This window comes from Aythya fuligula, chromosome 7 (genome assembly GCF_009819795.1).
Source record: "Aythya fuligula isolate bAytFul2 chromosome 7, bAytFul2.pri, whole genome shotgun sequence".
NCBI lineage: Eukaryota > Metazoa > Chordata > Aves > Anseriformes > Anatidae > Aythya > Aythya fuligula.
Genome location: NC_045565.1, coordinates 33329772 through 33347248, shown reverse-complemented (window position 1 = coordinate 33347248; position 17477 = coordinate 33329772). Strand labels below are relative to the sequence as shown.

Below are 17477 nucleotides of genomic sequence, written 5' to 3'. Positions count from 1 at the left end.
AAATATAAATACAAAAAAAGTTACAAAGTCAGAAAAAATACATTATACATTGTATGTTCTTTTGAACATTAATATACCAATATGAATCAATGTTTGAACAATGAACTATGAAACAAGTTATTAGGAAACACAGCAGTTAGTTCTAGTCACCCAACGTGTTAGTGGTATTGCACACAAATAGAGTATTTTTAGAGGATAATAAACAGAGATTTCAAAGCAGCTTAATCATGTGTCTCGTACCAGCTAATGAGAAATTCCCTCAATGCCACTACGATGGACTTTGTTAATTATAGTGATTGATCTGACAGCCACCATGTTTAACTGAAATATTTATGGTCATTTCTATCAGCCTAGAACTCTGGATGAGCTGTGCACTGATGTCTGACTGTCCTTGGCATGGACTCAGTGAACACTCAGAAGCAGAACAAGAAGGAAGGCACTTGCTCCCTCTCACCTGAGTGCACAGCCAGCCATACTACGTACCTACATACCTCTAGGCAGCCAAACCTGGACGAGTAAGACTTGCAGCTGTTCCCCTTCACTGAGACGGTGGAGTTACACTTCAGAGGAAAAGACAACTCTTTGCAAAATGCTCTGCAACTACTGTATTTCAGTGGAACAAATTCAAAATCGTGAAAACCTTTTGGGAATTGTACAGCATATATTTATCTGCCCCATCAGCTCATGCCTGATTTGTGCCTCCTCCAACAGTTTGCACAGTGATAATGTAACAGGTAAATATTTGTGAAATATTTGTGGCAGCTGTTGACCACTTTCACATAATTCTCGTAAGAGAAGATCCATCACATTGGTACTGTGAATACATTTTGGGGCTGAGAAAAAATGTTTCTTCAGTTTTCATGTGTTCAATAAGCAAGCTCAAGAAAGACAGCAGCTGCTTTTGAACCAGACTGTGTTTCAAATCTAGTTTATCATGGCATGAAGAACTTGAAATGTGTCTCTCACCAGAAGATTTCCAAACAGAAAGGTAATAACAAGTTAATTAGAAAATCCTTTACATAGTGAAAAGCTCCCACTGAACAATTACTTGATATTTCATGTAATCCTTTTCTAACACAATCTTTACATGGGGAAAAGAAAATGTGAAAGAAAGAACAACAGCACAGAAAACATTATATAAAATGTTATATTTGAGTATTTTCCACGTAACAATTAAATCTTTCTGTGGAGAACTGCCTCAGATCTTTATCAAACCAGGATAATACTAAAGAAACCTGACAGAAGATACATTCAGTCTGTCCCAGTGAAAAAAACTGCAATTTAAAATGACAGATTATTAGAGAACCCTCAGCTGATGCACAAGATCAGCATCCTATCTAGTTCAACATCAAATTCAGGCACTTTTTTATACATTTCTAATGCTTTTTTTTTCTTCCATCCAGGGAAGCCCAGATGTCACATTTGATTACTGAAGGTGTTGTTCCAAGGCAACAGACTAAGGACACAAAGTGACAACTCACAATATACATACGTAGTGTATAAAGCAGCTTCAAGTCCTACCCTCTGCACGGAAAGCCTCCCAACGTTCACAGTGCCAGCTCTGCAGCCCTACACCTGCTGGTGTAGCCAACCACCGTGAACTCAACCATGCCAAATGCAGAACTGCAGTTTATGGCAATCCATAAATGCCTGTCCCAAGACTCAACATGGGCTGGGAGACGTAGGCAGTATTTAATAGCTCCTGGACAACGGAGCACATTCTATTACTAAACCAGAGCCTGTGCTAGTGCAGGAATGGAACTGGACTTGAAGCCATCAAACAAGTTAACCCTTCCTAGAGTCAGTCAATGGCCAGAGCACCCAATGCTTGATGCGGAGACGTGCCCATGTGCACCCTTTCGAAGCAAGAGTGGAGCCTGGAAAGAAACTTGGCAGTTACAGTTCATTTGTGCGCATATTCCTCCACAGAATTTTGTAGACAAAACTCAAACGAAATGCATACATTTCTCCCAAAAGGTATTAGAATTGCAGCATACGGAACTGAGAGATGTGAAATATTCACAGCTGTAACAGTAGTTAATGCATTGACCTAAGAGCTGATGCGCAGCTGATGAAGCTGTCCAGGTTGGTTCTTGGAGTATGGCACCCAAGTTCAGACTGCTGGAAATCATTATTTTGATTTTTCACATTTTTTTTTCCTCAAATAGATATCTGACACAGTTCTACACAGACAGTCCTTTTACATAATGCTGAATATCCAGCCTTTAGCAGTCCTTCAAAGAGCTCTGCACTTTCCTTCACAAACAGTTTGCTTTTAGCACTATATTAAGTCAGTTAAGTATTGTCACCCACTTTGTAGCCTCATACAAAACTACAGAAACCAAGCCAAGATAGTGTTTCAAACTAGAAAACCTATTAAACAGTATGAATCAAAACGTGATCTCTGCTGATACTCATGTTAGCAAAGCAGGCTGAACTGCAGCAGCTAAAGACAACTTCTCACTCCAGCACGTCTCATTGTATTAATCAAGGTAACTCAAGCATTCGTAGTATGATTATGATTGCTGTCAGCTCACAGACTATAGTGAACAGAATAGACATGTTAGACAATGTGGCATCTGTACTCTTAATTCTAGTCTAACAGCTGAAAGAAAGCCTGCAAACATCCTAAATGTATTTTTAAAAATAATATAGCTAGAATAATCCTTCAGAAATCATCTAGTCTACTGTCCTACTTGTGCATTTTTGAAAATCTCAAAATTGTTGATCAAACTCATATGGAAGATACTTTTTTTTTTTATCTGATATAATTACATTAATTCTTCACCTACCAACAGGCAAAGTGTGTATGTGAGGGAAATCATTCACAAAAAAATGTAGTTACTTCCCTTTGAGGCTGACAGCCAATCCAAAAACTGTTTTAACGATGTTTTTTGTCCTTCCTTGTTTCTTTGTATAAGGCACTGCAGTCTGTTTGTCTTATCAAATCAGACTTATTAAGGATCATCTTCACTAGTTTTGCCAAAAAGTTCTCTACAAGTTTGAGACTGTAACATTCCAAGCTCCAAAGTGACTCACCAGTGACTAACAAGATTTAAAAGTGAGATTCCTTTAAGTTGGACAAAACAGAAAAACAATCCTTTCCTCCCCAAACCACTTGAAACAAATTGCCAGTTACAGCAATTATAGTTTTTCATACACTGGGCTTTCAGTCTCTTGATTCTTAGTTAATTAGTTCTCCAACACTGAAGAGGCTTCAGCAGTAAATAAAATGTCTAATTTTAAAGTAAACAGAGAGGGACAAAAAAGCAAATACATCTCAAGAAAATTATTTCCCACTCTCTCAGAAGAAAAACATCTCTGCATGTAGAGAACAACTCATTTCCATGAGTGAATTTTCTTCACTGCAAATTAACAGACCCTCCCCAACTCTAAGGAACACTGAGGTTTAAAGTTTGTAACACATAGTGAACGCAGGGAAGTCCCTGTGAAACAGTATCACAGTTTTCTTATTACCTAGCTTATATCTGTCTTTTTGCAGAACTACCAGAGCTTTTTTAATGCCATTTCACAAAGATTTCAACTCAATCTTTTATAAAAGGGTAACTATAAATAGTCTCTTTGATTAAAACCCTTAAGAGCTGAGAATGCTGGAAAGGGAGGTAGACATTATCCACTTTTCAGTACTACAAATTGGGGGCTGGAAGGGCTTAATTACCAAGATATACTTAAGAACACACTAAGGGCTGCTATAAAAATTACTCCAGTTACAGCAGCACCATAGACATCACTCCACCAGAGAAAGAAAAAAACATCACATTTACCTATTTTCAAACACCACTCCTGTAACCTATAAGGCATCAAGAACAAACAGAAGCTTCACACCACGCAACAGTTGTGTTGCACATGAAGAAACCGTTCTCTCAGGTAGCTTAACAGAGCCTTTTACACCAGCCAAGCCAAGGATTTCTTTTGTTTTCACTTTGAAATCTCAAAGTTGAGACACACTGCTTGTATAACCTAAAGCAACAAAATAATGCCAGCCAATGTATTAGCTTAGAAGTGTCTTGGGCAGAAATAAATACTTTTACCCATGATCTGGATTTGAATGTGGAATTCATGATTTAGCATGATTTACACATTCAATATCCTAAAATGGGAATTCATGGTTTTCCTTATGCTTTTGTCTGTAATGATGTATTCTCATTTATGATACCATATTGATTTTTACAATTACAAATAAACCTGTAATTCAAGATTAATGTTCAGTGAAATAATGTCTGTTAACAGTCAAGAAGTCCTTAAGTTTTCAGTACTCCTGGGCCAAGCTTTTTGCAATGGTGCTCAACTGGATATTTGAAGTTCCTTCATATATTGTACCTGAAATCAGAAGAGAATAAATTACAAGACTATAAAACTTTGGTGAATATCTGAAGAGAGATCAAGATATTATTCTAACAGACCAACTACAACGTTTATAATTATGAAGTGAAGCTTTACTGAGCAAGTTCTAGAAGCAGAATTAATATTTGCATAAGCGTTCCTATCTTATTATCTGCAATAATCAAAATACTTTTATTTTGGTACAACACAATGACAAGAAGTTTTCCTGAAAAGCAATTCCAAGATAACCACCAAAAGTTAACTATTAACAAATGATATCAGCAGTAAAGTCAAAGTAAAGGGTAGCATTGTTAGAAATGTCAAAATGTTAGGTTCAGAAATTACACTGGTAAACACATCTTGAAAATAAAATTCTACATAAATTCAGATCATTAATTTAAAGATACTACTTTGATTTTTTTTCAAACTGGAATTTTCCTAATGAAACAGAAAATAATGTGTGTCTGTATATTATTAATATCTAATTAAGCACTGTTACTAGCTCTACAAACACAGCTATTTATACCTAAAGTTTTACCATGTCATATCTTAGGCTTTGGATCAGTGTTGGTTACAGATCTTAAGGAAAAAAAGTATCTTTAAAAAACAGCCAGTCACGCATGCCCAAGCTTTAATGCTACAAGAAATGCCTGTTAAGAAGCTACCACTCACCAATCTTGCAATCACGGTAGTATTTTTCTATTGGATAATTTTTTGTGTATCCAACACCACCCATCCATTCGATGCACTTACTAGTTGTCAGTGTGGCAACCTATGAAAATAGTTTCACTGTTATGATTTCAGGATTGAACTTCTTGAAGGTGGTAGTAAATTTTATTCTCTGTAGCCATTTAAAGCAAACACAAAATAGTAAATAAAATAGTAAACTAGAACAAGTGAGAAAATGACACTGATACGTTTGTGTTCATCATCATATAAATAACATTATTCTATATCAGAAGACATCAAGAATTCACTAGCCATTATTAACAGTAATTACAAAGAGGCAGAAACAATCCAGTTCTGAATCTTACTAAGCCCCACAGTTGTGACCAGTAGAGTTGAAATGATCAAAGTCTCACCATACCATTTCTATGGCCACAAAAAGAGAATTCTGAAAGAGTGAATTCTCTCAAATGAGTAAAAATACTAATTCATTTTCTCTTTTAACAGGGCTCTTTTTATTTTTATTTTGTGTGATTTTATTTTGGCCACTGAAAAAGAAACTGCTCAAGTCCCTACTTTACTTTGAGACTGAGAAAAAAAAGTACACCCACAGATTTCACGGCAAAATGTGAATTAAAAGTTGCACATTCAATAACAAAAGAAACTTTCAAACAGCATTGAAACAAATTTATTGAATAGAGAAACTGTAAATTACCTCTGCAGCATAATACTTGGCCATGCTTGCCTCCTTTATGAATGGCTTTCCTGTTTCTGCAAGACGGGCTGCATTGTAGGTCAGCAGCCTCGCAGCCTCCAGCTGTGTGGCCACCTGAGCTATCTGATGTTGCATTCCCTGCAATAAGCATGCCAAAAGTCAGACAGAACTAGCACCCAACTGGAATTTCTAGCAAGATTCACTTTTTTTTTTTTTTTTTTTTTACTACAAAGGAACATAAGTACACTCTAAAATTAAAAAAAAAGTTTCAGATGGTCTGGTAATTGCACATGCCTCTGCATTGGTGGCATCCAAGTTGGCAAAACTCTAAGTCACTGAAGTCCTTTTAGGAACTGCACTCCCCTTTTCTCCTTCCCTATTCTTGGATTCAGATGTAATGGGTAACTTCTGCCTTGACTGGCTAGCCAGGAGGGTTCAACATGAACCTACTCGAACCCATGAGCACCAAGGAAAGTGTCACCCAAACCTCAGAATTCTCCTTGGCAGTGCAGGGACAGGGGTTGGTCAAAGCCATATTTTGCAGCTAATGAGAATATTTGTACATTAACATGTCTACTTCTGTCTACTATTAACATGTCTACTAATGAAGCATAAGTGAGACAGACTTGAAAAAAGTACCTCTTAAATAAAGTGAAGAACTACAAAGGTGACAACTACTACTTCCCATGCCCCATACCCATGAAACAGAAGTTAGGAATGGCAAAGAAAGAAGTATAGAGGACATGTCTGATGAGGGGATTCAAGGGGAAAGAAAAAGGTGATGGAACTCACCTCTACATGGCAGGTATTACAGAAGAATGGAATTACTTAGAGTGACCCAAACATTACAATGATTGAAAATGGACATTTAGTAGTCTAACTTGCTCCTAAACATAATGAAATCTTTCATCTTATTAGAACATTAACACTGCTCCCTAAAATTTGCAAAAATATATAGGCAGGTCAAAATAACAAAATGATTTGGCAATTACAAATTCCATTTTCCATTCAAAAGACGCAGTTCCAATCATTTCCTAGATATCTGTGGGTACTTCCTAAAATTTGTATAAATTATGAGTAGTACTAATGTTCCTTCCCTTCAGCTGAAATGTAGGTTTCTTTTAACAAGAAAATTACTATAGTAATTACAATTATACATCTTCCTTATTAAACTATACATCATTTTTGCAACAAAGAGTCTTTTTCATTTTAAGATACAGATATTATCATGGAAACTAAATGTCTTTGTATAACACAGGAAATATAATAATTCAATCAGTTTTCCTCATCTTTTTATACTTTCTAGTGTCTCCAGAAAAGGCCTTCACCTACACCTCATAAAAGAGTATGAGAAGTGGAACACATTCTATACAGTGTGAGATTAAAATCCAAAGAGAACGCAATTCCGTGCGTATTATTTTCTAACGCAGTGAATGAATTATTATAAAAAGAATTACATTAATACTGTTTTGAAGTTTTTAATGATTTATACTCTACTTGCAAAAACACATGGCACTGAATTTATACATTTTACATGGCAGATGAATGCTCATCTGCAATTCTTCTGAAAAATGCTTCTCAAATACGAAGCAGAGAAATGACAGGTTGACCACAAATTAGGCAAATCACTTATTTCACCAACTACCATGTGATCACTGTTACCCTTTTACAGAAAATTTCCCATGAGTTCATTATCAGGTACCTGGAAATCAAATATGCTTTTCCCAAACTGCACTCTCTCCTTTGTGTAGGGAATTGTATGGTCAAAACACCCCTGCGCCAATCCTAACATCTGTAAAAAAAAAAAAAAAAAAAAAAAAAAGAGGCATATATTCAGTAAAAAAAAAATAGTTGAATGAATGCACCTTACAGAAATGAAAGTAGTTGTGCTTCTTTCAGTCAGGCAGTTCAGATCACCTGTGTAAAAACCTTAATGTGCAGATGAAAAGTTTTCTTCCCTTCTTATTGAGGTGAGTCACCACAATAAGCCTACTTTATACTACTTCAATCTTGAATTAAACATTCTTATTAAAGGCAAAATATTTGTGAAAACACTAAATTTTGAGCAAAAGTTGTGGGTCAAATGTGTTTTTGCAAATAGTAAATGTTTTCAGAATAATTTCTCATTTTAGGTTGGATGTTAGGAGGAACTTCTTTACCGAAAGGGTTGTTAGACGTTGGAACGGGCTGCCCAGGGAAGTGGTGGAGTCCCCATCCCTGGAGGTCTTTAAAAGACGTTTAGATGTAGAGCTTAGCGATATGGTTTAGTGGAGGACTTGTTAGCGTTAGGTCAGAGGTTGGACTCGATCCTGAGGTCTCTTCCAACCTAGAAATTCTGTGATTCCGTAATGATGTCCAGTAGCGTATGGGTATTTTTGGATAGGTCCAAATATTAAGCCAATAGCCCCAAGAAGGTAAAAATGTAACTCTGACTACCTTAAGACATTTAATCCTTTTTCAGTTAAGGTTCTAGAAAAAAAATACAATATATACGAAAAGGTGTATGTGGGAAAAGAACATAAGTAAATAATGCAGTGTTGCTAATTAGCTGTACTGGCATACTTGTTGCTTTCTTATATAAACTTGTGTAGATGAACTAAATATATCAACTTCAGCACCTGTGACAATATATACAGCTATCTTGCACTAAAACTATCTGAAACTGTTTTCACAGCCACAATTACATTTTTATAAAACGCTCATTATTTTTTAAACCTATCACTACTGCAAAACTAAATCCAGTACTACAGGGCTTTTGAACTGCTGTTCTTGTCCATTCAAGTATATTTATCATAATTAGAAGGTGCCAAAAAAGTAGTAACTAAGATATAACAACTACCTAGCCTTAACTTTTAATTAGGTTATAAGTCTAACTTGGAGTAATTAAAAGAAAAAGCCAGACCATGTATTTTACTGCCAGAACATCTATATTATTTATATCTCTGGGAACACAGAGGCCCACAGCTCTAGTTTTTAAATGCCATATCCGACAAAGTTTAATCACAGATAAATTTCAGAAATGATGGAAAAGCCAACCTATTTAGCAGCATAGTACATTGCTATGTGGAAAGTCCAAATTTCACGAGGACTGTCTGCAAGATGGAGCAAAAGGTAAGGGAGATTGGTACTACAGATGCATCACAGCCTATACAGCACAACTACATCCACAGCAAAATACAAAGAAAAGATCACTTGCAAAAGCAAATTCAAAATACCAAAGCTTGTCATAGGCTATTTTATTATAAGGCTGAATCTGATTTCCACTGAAATCAGCACCAGTCTGAGATCCAAACTGATTTTACAACAAAATGCAACATTTGGAAGTAACTCCAAAATCAGCAAATATTTTCTCTAAGATGCCATAAGGTACAATTTTCAAACACAACAATGAACTAGAACATTTCTGCTACAAAAGTTAATATTTACTTTAAAAATAAGTTGACTTTTAAAAGCAAGTTGTTGAGAAAACATCAGTTAGCATAAGGTCACATTTGGCAATCCCCTCCAATTACAATTGGAAACATTAATTTTGTACATTTCACTATGTTAAATTGTCCAAAGAGCCTGTCTTCTTCAAGAAATAAATGTGCATAATGGGAGATAAAAATGTTGATACATTTCAGTAGCAGTAAGTTATCCACCAAAGACAAACTAATTGCCATTTAATGTTTTCTAAATCTATTGCTTGTATCACCAAAGGACAATTTTATCATTTGCAGTTGTTTCTGTACATTACTGTAACTTAGACACAGGGACAGTGACATCTAGTGGCAATGTAGTTTTTAAATAAAGGATTTCCTAAACACTTTATTCTTACTAACTGTAAATACTTCACAAGTTTCCATCCAAATTCAGAGTCATACACTGGTTGTATCCAGTATTAAGCAACGTTACCCACCTGTGCAGCAATACCTATCCTGCCACCATTTAGCATTCCAATTGCATACTTATAGCCTTGTCCCACCTGTCCAAGGATGTTGGTTGCAGGAACCTAAAGAATAAAACCACTCAGTTATTCCTGTTCTATTCATCTTTGCAACTGCTAGAAGTGTTCACAGGTGAATTAGTTTACATTGTTTAATGTTCCCCATAAATGACAGCATAAAACGTAAAGCAGACATTTGATTCCTAGAATATCCAATTAGAACATTCCCTGGCACACATGTTTATAAACTGACAAAGGAGAGAAACTATCAAAACTTAGAACTCAATCCCCCTCAATACTTTTGAGAATTAGGGAGCAAATAGCCAAAGAAAGCCAAATGATGAAAGAGGGAAATGCAGGAAAAGAATTGGGAATTTAGTTAACTCTTTCCTTACTTCTGGTCAAGTTCAAGTCATATACAAATCATGACTCAATAGCTGAACAGCTTACAATACCTTAACATTTTCAAATGTTACTGGGCAAGTAGAAGATGCTCTGATTCCAAGCTTATCCTCCTTCTTCCCTATGTGTAGTCCTTCTGTGTTGCGATCTACTATGAAGCACGTAATTCCCCTGTATCCCTAGGATGAATTAAAATAATCAAAAACTGTTTTTTTTTCTACTAGTATTAACAAGTATATATAAAAACCAAATTCCAACACTGAAATTTTATACCTGCTTAATGATACATTAGTAAATAAAAGTCACCATCACCTGCTCCCTCTATGTCTACTAATTGTGGTTTAATAAGGCCAAAGTAAACCCCTCTATTCCACATGGAAAACAGAAAAGTCTTAGAAGTTCTCTTGAGAAGACAGGAGACCAGTACTATGTAACAGGAAGGACTGTAGTGCCTGGCTGTTCTGAAAATCACGCATGTGACAATACACAGATTGTACAGCCAGTCTAAATTCTGGCATCTCTACGGACAGCATTTCCCCCTGTTGGAACCACAGGGCTCTTATGCAACATTCTACAGGGCCTTAGACAGAAGCATGAAGTGCTCCAGGCCATGTTTTCATCTCTTCCTGTCTCTATCATCCACAGCATCTCCTCTTATTGTTAACAACCTGTGGTTCTTGTGGAAGAGTTGCGTCTTATTAAAGAGGAGACTGCTCTCCAAATCTCACCTTAATGACAGCCCACCTCACCAAACAGGAGCTGCTAGTGCAGACTGTACATTTTCGTACACAGATCTATGGTGGTCTGGTCTCTAATTTGTACCAATGTCAACTGTTACTTAATCTTTGAACTTAAGTGACTTTTAATATCGTTCTTGAACGTTTAAATGTAAAAACAATTTTCTAACTTTAAGAAGACAATGCATTATATATTAAAAAAAATAAGATTTATTAGAGTTTTAAATTCTAATTTAAAATATAAGTATCTTCAAATAATTAAGTAAAATTGCTGTACTCTTGCAGTACAGCATATCTTAAAGTCTTTAGTTGATTTTTCTGAGTCTTCACTAACTATATTGAAATTGTTAAGTGACAAGAGTTGAAACATGCATATTCAGGTATGTTTTTTTTTTTTTTTCCTTGTTTTGCTTTTTAATCTGATCATACTTTACTACTATTGTACACTTGTTAATTACAAAGTACATGTAGTCTAAGCTCTGTTTTGCCTCTTACGAACAGCAACTTGTCTGTTAGGTCAGAAGTGCCACAATCTCTGTTCTTCCATTACTCAGAATAATACCAATGCATGCTGTGCTCTTCATCTAAGCAATTATGATTCTGACGTTTTTATTTTCCCCAGTGGGAGGAATTTATTAAATTGCTCAGCAAGTTCTTTATTTTTGTTGGGAAATATTTTAAATGTTTGTTCTCAGCTAGGAAAAGGTACAAATAATGTTAACCTTTAGTACCACATTATTAATATAAAATCCATAGTATCATATATCATCAGCTGTCATTGAAAATGCAATTATTCTTTAGCAACTTACTGAGGCAGGATCTGTATTTGCCATCACAAAGAAAACTCCGGCATGTTCTGCTAAGCTAATCCACATCTTTGAGCCATTGATAATATAGTAGTCTCCCTTCTTTTCAGCACGAGTCTTCAAAGAAAAAGCATCACTGCCAGAACCAGCCTCTGACAGACAGAAACTGCCTATCTGTCAATTAAAGGGGAAAAAAAAAATCATTTTACTTGTTTTTGAATATGTAGACACAACTTAGGAGTTACACAACAAAAATAGTTATCAGCAAGCACAAGCCTCTTAAATTCAAACATTTTAACTTACTGCCTCAAAGTAACTAAGTTTCAGATATGGAAATTAACAATACAAACACTGTATAATTAGATGTCTCATACTCAAGAGCTTTAAAGTTTTTTTTCCACAGTAAATTAACTTTTAATGACACTAGTAACACCCTTTCCACTTTTACCTCTCAGCTACTGATGACAGGATCTGTATCACCCCAGAACTCATCTCTAACAGGCATCTCAAAGTTCACATACAAAGATTTTCTAATGCTGCAGTCACCCCATTTAGTTACTGAAAAAACACGCTAATGCTATTGAAACTATAAAAACTATATTATATTTTAGTAAAGCGTGACTTTGACTCACTGTATCTTTAGACACTTTGGGCAAGTAAATTCTCTTTTGTTCTTCTGTTCCGTATGTGGTAAACAACCTATTTGTTAGTGTATTTTGGAGTTCACACAGAAGAGCTACAGCTGGATCAACTTTGGCCAATTCTTCTACCACCAATATGACTGAAAAAAATGAAGCTGCAGTTCCTCCATATTCTTCCCCAAGCTCAATACTCATCAGCTGAAAGGTGAAAGATGCAAATATGTCAGTCTTTCTCATTAGTTCTCACCACCAATTTGTTAATCTAAGCAGACACTTAGAGATTAAAAGAAAAACCACAGAATGTTAATATTTCTAGATCCTTCCCCACAGACCCAGCTTCCTTCAATACCCTTAAAAAACTAACATTTTATCAGAGAAGTTGATAAACTTAAGCAAGAAATAATAAACAAATGCAGTATACAGGTCAATCATCACGGACTAATTTGATTGCAATCTTCAGAACAATGGCAATCTCTAACCTCGTGACGAATATTTAGTCGTCATTGTATAAAGTGATGTTCTCATCACAGACAAGCTTTATTTAGGTTTGATAGCAGGAAAGGCTACAAGGAATGATAAACAGGTTATCTGCAACACAAGCCCTTGTGGTTGCCCAAAATGGACACAGAGGACTCTTGACATCCTTTTCCAGCAATGCGTATCAAAGTCATGTTGGTTCTAGGATTCTATGCAAGTTTGTTTATCCAGGGCAAAGAAAAAACAAAAAGAGGTGGGCTAGAAAAGGAACTCAAGATGAAGAATTTACTATGGGAGTGGTAAGATGGAAAGAATATCACAGTAAAAGATGGAGAGAGATAATGCATTAAAAAAGAAGAGAAAGTTGCCCTGGTGTTGATAAACTCAACATTTTCAACAATTCATCAAGTTAATTTGACTTACATCTCTCAATCTAAAAATCTGAAAAGCAGACAGCTAGAAATCCCTATCAGCAGTGTCACTTTTTGATTAAAAAGTTAAGTAAAAGTGTGCAGACCCCTTGTTCAAACAATCCCTTTATTACAGAGTCTTCCATTTTCGAATTCTCATCCATTTTTTGCACCAAAGGTGCAACTCGTTCCTGAGCAAATTTTTTCACTGTAATGAAAAGAAAGAAACTGTGTAAGTATTCTAACACTCGAGGATCAATATAACAGTCATATGGTATTTCTGAGAGGTTATGCATATATTCTCTGACTCTCCCAGACAATTTAATAAAAGGACAAGTTGCCCAAGTGAAACAGAGTAATGTGCCACAACGTTCAATTATCATTGCTTTCTGAACTCAGCCACAAGTCTGTGAACTGAAACAAATACTTCTTATAGACTCAAACTTCAAAAGCACCTCAGCAACACTTATATGAGAGCAATTGACAAAAAAAAAAACACCTCTTATTTTGTTAGCTTTATCCTGTTCTTTTTAAATTTAATCTGCAGTTTGGGAAGATGGTCTCAGGCTTTAAAACATACTGAGTGTACAAGATCCTGTAAACAAAACTGTTTCTATTGAGCCTGAGCCTTTTATAAACTCTCTCCCAAACGTGCAGGTTCTCAGTCTTTCACCTTTGCCCTGAGGACTCCTCTTCTTCATGCAGGCCTGCCTACATTGCAGACACACAGATCACATCTGTCACCATTCTGGGTAAACCTGAAATCTCTGAAAACCAGCTGGAGCAGTTACCTGTAGCTGAACTAAGTGCCTGAGAAAGGGCACGAGTCAATGTCAGGCAACTTCACTGCAGCGACAGCAACAACTTCGAACAGTTAATATTTATTTATACAGAGTAAACTGCAGTATGGTATGTGGAACTGTGCTACGGTAGCATGGAAAAAGAATCGAAAGAACATTACATCCTTCTCTTGTGAATTAGAGCAGTTTTAAGCAAAATCAGACAAAATTTCCCTTCTAGCTAAACATTTCTGAACTTTAACGCCACAGAAAGTAAGTACCCATGTTCTTCAGCATTGTTTCCTCTTCAGTGAACGTTTGAAGCGGAGCATAGACAACTCCATCACTGTCTAGTTTTGGCGCAAGTTCTGATTTGGAGGATCTAAAGACACATGGAGAAGCCCTCCACGAAGCTGCCAAGTACGCTGGTATGTTTTTTTTCAGCTGTTGGAAACAAATACAGAACATCAGAACAGTTAATAGAGTTTGCATCTGTAGACTACTTTAATACTTCATATATTAATACAGAAAATACTTAATAAACACACTGGGTAGAACAGTAACAGAATAGGAAATATAACTTACACTCAATCTACCTGATATCTATTAATACAAAACAATTTTCTTTCTTGAAGTTTAACACTTTATGCTACAAAATATTCAAAACATGAATTTTAGTCAGTTTTAATTTTTGTGGCAAATAAGCTTCACTGATAGTACTTATTTTTGAAGACAATTTTGCAAGTCTGCTGCAATATTCATAGTATGAAATGTATACTTTGACAGAATTACTCTCTCTACTGTATGGGGAAATGCATTTTCTAATGATTTTCTAAGATTTTGCAAATCTTAGATTTTGCATGCATTAGAAAGGAGCCCATTTTTTGGTTTAAAAGTTAATACACTTTCTAACAGTAAAATAAGCTCTTAGGATTTAAAAAAGTTAGTATAACAAATATGAGTTAGCTCAAAAAGTAGCAGGCTAACAGTAACTACCCTGCTGCAAAACTTATTTTGCAGTATTGAAAAAGAACAGCTCGACTGCCTGACCTCGAAAGAGGCAAGACAGAAAAAAGGCTTTGCTTTCATAGCTCCCCAAACCCAACTAACTCTGTGGCTAATGTCTTAAGATCAGATCTTGGCTTGAGATTTCTTTCACTATTGCTATGTCAGTCTGAAGTGCAGGCATTCATTTCTTATCAAGACAACTGCTGACAGAAACCCCTTGTAGAGACACAGCTGTGCCATAAAAATAACATATATCTGAACATTCTCCTGCCAACATACATTTTTGCTAGCGTGCACTCTTAACCCCACAGAGAGCAGACTGACAGGCTGTGCTGTAAACAGACTGCTACTTAGCTCATAGAACGCAGGGCAAGTTTGCAGTGCACAACGTGATAGTAGCATTCCTCAAAAAACAGCAGAAATTTTGGGGTCAGGAACTAAAATTTCTTTTGATCCTTCCAATAATTACTCTATTCCATGTTAGCTTTCAATACCTGTCACCTTGCTGGCTGAAGAACTAATATAAAACAGATTGTGGACTCCTTCTGTCTTAGAGACAAGATACCCAAGTCTACTACAAGTAAGGAACTCGAACTTCATCACAACCAGTCATGCATAGCAAAAAATAAAAAAGTTGCAGTAGAGAAGACAGGTATTGCTGTGAACATTCAATGTTCATTCATATTCAACGCCACTGGCCAGATAAAACAAATACTGACTAGCAGGGCTGATTCACAAATACCATGTTTAGATGATCAGAAGCGTTAGATAATTCTAACACTTTCAAATGAAGACTAAGTTACTGGAGTCATCACAAGTCTTTGGAGAAAACCAAAATAAGAGACGCTTAAATAAAGGAAAAAATTCAAGGTAACTACACTCCTGAAACTGCCAGTGAGGAACTAGTTACACACAGAACATCCACCTATGGTAGGAACACTCAAAACCTAGACATGCAAAACTATTAAACATTTACCTGCCTAAGTCAGTGTTCTTGGTAAGGTCTACGAGGGAAAAAACATAAATATATACATACATATACATGCATTTAACATAGTGAGCTTCCTGAAGAGTTATAGGACTACAAATCACACATAGTTCCTGCTTAGAGAATGCTTCTTCCACTACTTTATTTCTAAGTACAAAGAAAAGAGTATTTTTCTTTCATGGTGGCATAACCAGCGATGAACCATTGAGTACATTTCATCAGTACTGACAATGAGCTGCCAGGGAAAATGCATAGCGCCCTTTTAAGAATACAAAACTTTTTGAAAAGCTGCAAGTATGTACGCTCATTATGCAACAAGCCAGCACTGTTGAAACAACTGGTAATGCTCTGGGCATCACCTGTACTTTCCTTTATTGCACTTGAAGCTGGGATGCAGAATTACCAACCATGCAGGTGAACACATCGCTAAACACATGCAGAGCACTCTGCCCTGTGGGAAGCACAGATTTCATCATCCAGAGAAAAACTAACAGATTTTTCTCATATGATTTCAGGAAAACGAGCAGCAGCTCAGCAAGGACATGCACAAGTACGCGGAGCTATACTGGCCGAGGTGACCTGCAACACACCTGGCTGGCACGTGGAAGCTCTGCAGGGTAAATAGTTCAGTATTTGTTACAGGTTACAGCCTGTAGAGGTGTTTGCTACAGGTTACAGCCTCATAGAGATGGCACTAGGCAATAAAAGGAATTATTCATAACAGGGTTACCTCAAAAAGTCTTAAAACCACCAGGATAACCCTGAAATGAAACCTACCACGGCCACCCACCCATATTCCTGTGGGTCGCCACTCTGTGCATTTCACTCCTGAGTATCAGCATGGTGTAGAAGCAATTGGTTTTCACTTCAATATTTAGATTTTTTTAAAAACATTAAATATTACTGTTTACAATTTTATTCTTAGAAATCATAGTCATATACCATTGCAAATTCAGATAAGTAACATGCATACACACTACACAAATGCCCTGATACCACTTCACTGCTTTTTCCTCCTTTTTTTCCTGCAGATAAGGCAATGATTTGTGTTCCTAGAAGATTCAGGCTTCCTGCCCTACTAAAAGCATATATTTGATATATGGTTGTTCCTGGGCTGCTGATAAACCGAAGAAAAATCAACGTTATCTCAACTCTTGCCTTCACCTCAGCTCCTATAAAAAATTACCTTATCAGTTTCCCTTCACTTTTACAATCTGAAGCGAGGTTTTAACGCCGGCGGGCGCGGCAGCAGCATTAAGACACGAATATTAACACACGAAATAAACACCACAGCTGTTTATTTCCCTGAGCTCCCTTCCCCGACGACTCTTCCCCATAACACGCCCCCAGCCAACCCCTTCCCACCACGGGCACCGTGCCCGTGGGTTCGTCTCCTCTCTTTCCACAGCCTCATCGCTCCCCTCACCACCCTCTGGCACCCTCCAGCCCCCCTCAGCTGCCGGCTTCACCTTGGCGGCGCCGCTCCTCAGCCACCCGCCCGCCGCCGCCGCCATCTTGTGGCACCGCCTCCCTCTCGCGAGGCTGCGGTGGGCAGGGCCGGGCCGGGCCGGGCCGCGGG

At 36.9% G+C, this 17477-nt stretch overlaps 1 protein-coding gene across 1 annotated transcript; it reads right to left on the bottom strand.

The window, feature by feature from the left end:
* Nucleotides 1-3285: 3285 nt before the first annotated feature.
* On the bottom strand, nt 3286-17420 carry ACADSB (acyl-CoA dehydrogenase short/branched chain). The gene is made up of 11 exons (XM_032190698.1): nt 17368-17420; nt 14184-14346; nt 13231-13331; nt 12228-12434; nt 11599-11769; nt 10106-10231; nt 9624-9716; nt 7428-7517; nt 5726-5863; nt 5017-5116; nt 3286-4341 (listed from the first exon to the last, which is right to left on the bottom strand). The coding sequence occupies exons 1-11, from the start codon at nt 17410-17412 to the stop codon at nt 4271-4273; spliced, it is 1305 nt and encodes a 434-aa protein (XP_032046589.1). The 5' UTR covers nt 17413-17420; the 3' UTR covers nt 3286-4270.
* Nucleotides 17421-17477: the final 57 nt, after the last annotated feature.